Source organism: Austrofundulus limnaeus, unplaced genomic scaffold (assembly GCF_001266775.1).
Source record: "Austrofundulus limnaeus strain Quisiro unplaced genomic scaffold, Austrofundulus_limnaeus-1.0 Scaffold271, whole genome shotgun sequence".
NCBI classification, from domain to species: Eukaryota; Metazoa; Chordata; class Actinopteri; order Cyprinodontiformes; family Rivulidae; genus Austrofundulus; species Austrofundulus limnaeus.
In genome coordinates, this window is record NW_013952673.1 from 36,249 (window position 1) to 37,775 (window position 1,527).

General features: G+C 35.5%; 1 protein-coding gene across 1 annotated transcript in view; it reads left to right on the plus strand.

Annotated features, from left to right (window-relative positions):
• Window positions 1-654: 654 nt before the first annotated feature.
• The window catches only part of LOC106526307 (uncharacterized), a 44,114-nt gene continuing 43,241 nt past the window's right edge, over window positions 655-1,527 (plus strand). The window contains exons 1-2 of the mRNA XM_014020885.1: window positions 655-714; window positions 804-1,162. Coding sequence (XP_013876339.1) covers window positions 655-714; window positions 804-1,162 — 419 coding nt within the window. The remainder of the gene's footprint in view (window positions 715-803; window positions 1,163-1,527) is intronic.

Below are 1,527 nucleotides of genomic sequence, written 5' to 3' on the forward strand. Positions count from 1 at the left end.
ATACTGAGAAATAATAAGTAGCAGCCAATTCTACACATTTCCACCATCGCATAAAAAACAACAACCATGGGGCCATTTTCATTATTTTTTAAATATTTTATTTTAAAATAATTTGTATTTTATGAACATYTGGTTGAGTTTGTCTTGACTTTGACTTGAACTGAATTAAATTAAAAACTGAGAGAAGACACTGAATTAGGCCAAAGACAAAACAAGTGATAACTTTTCAGTGAGGAATTTTGGCAGAACTCAGAATGTTCTTCTTTCATATCCTTATGGGTTGTTAATGGTGTTATTATCACCTCATATTTCAGTAATTTTAATATTTCTGCTTTCTGCTTGGATTAAAAATTCCTTTTCAAAAACAATGAAACAAAAGAAAAGTCAAAAACATCAATAACAGTGTTGTTTAAGCTTTGCCAAAAAATGTTTTAGCATCTTTAGTTTTGAAATGAAAAGTTGAGAAACCGAGTTAATTAAAACAGTAGACGATCATTGAATATTAACACATCTCATTTTAAATAAAGTTCATATTTCAATTATGCCATTGAAACTTAACACATTTTCTCGCATGTGACAAGATGCAAATAAAGCTAATAAATAAGAAGTGAACTCTGTGTCTGAGTGTCAGAAAGAAAAACAAAGAGCTTCAACATGTTCTCTGTAGCTCTGATGCTGCTGCTAACAGCTGGATCCTGTGAGGAGATTACACAAAGAATCACGTAGAATCACTGAATATTTAGCTCAATTATGATATTAATGCCCATTTGTGTTTCCACAGGTGTGCTCTGTAYTGATCTGATCCAATTGCAATTGTGCAGCCTGGACAGWCTTTGTCCATCAGCTGTCAGGTCTCTGGTTACTCTGTGACTGGCAGGTATGGAACAGGTTGGATCCGACAGGTGGAAGGAAAAACATTAGAGTATGTTTGCCATATGTGGGGAAGCAACAGCAAATTCTATCAAAATGATGTTGTGAAGAACAAGTTCAGCTACAGCAGAGACACTTCTGCAGGAACAGTGACAATAACAGGACAGAACCTGCAGCCTGAGGACACAGCTGTTTATTACTGTGTGAGATACACCCACAGTGATACAAACCACAGACAGAGCTGCACACATACTCAGCTGCCAGCAGGACACAGTAACACACTGATAAATATGTAGAAAACATCAGTCAGTAAATGTGTCTGAGTAGCTTATAAAAAATGCAATAAATTTATTTGATAAACTTTGACCTTTGTGATGGCTGATCCAAACTGCAGACAGAATTCAAAACAAAACTATTTGCTGATCTGATTAAATATTTGTTGATCTAAGTAAATGCTGTCCTCTCAGAATCCCTCGACACAAAGAAACTCCAACATCTGTTGTATTTTAAACCTGAGGGTAAGTTAGGAAATTTGAAGTTTAAATTCATTGTAGACACACATTCTTCACAATTACAAAGAACATCTGTAAAAACTATAACTTGCAGCAGTGGCATCACTAGGCCTATTTTAGCGGGGCTGGAGCCCCCCTAAAATAG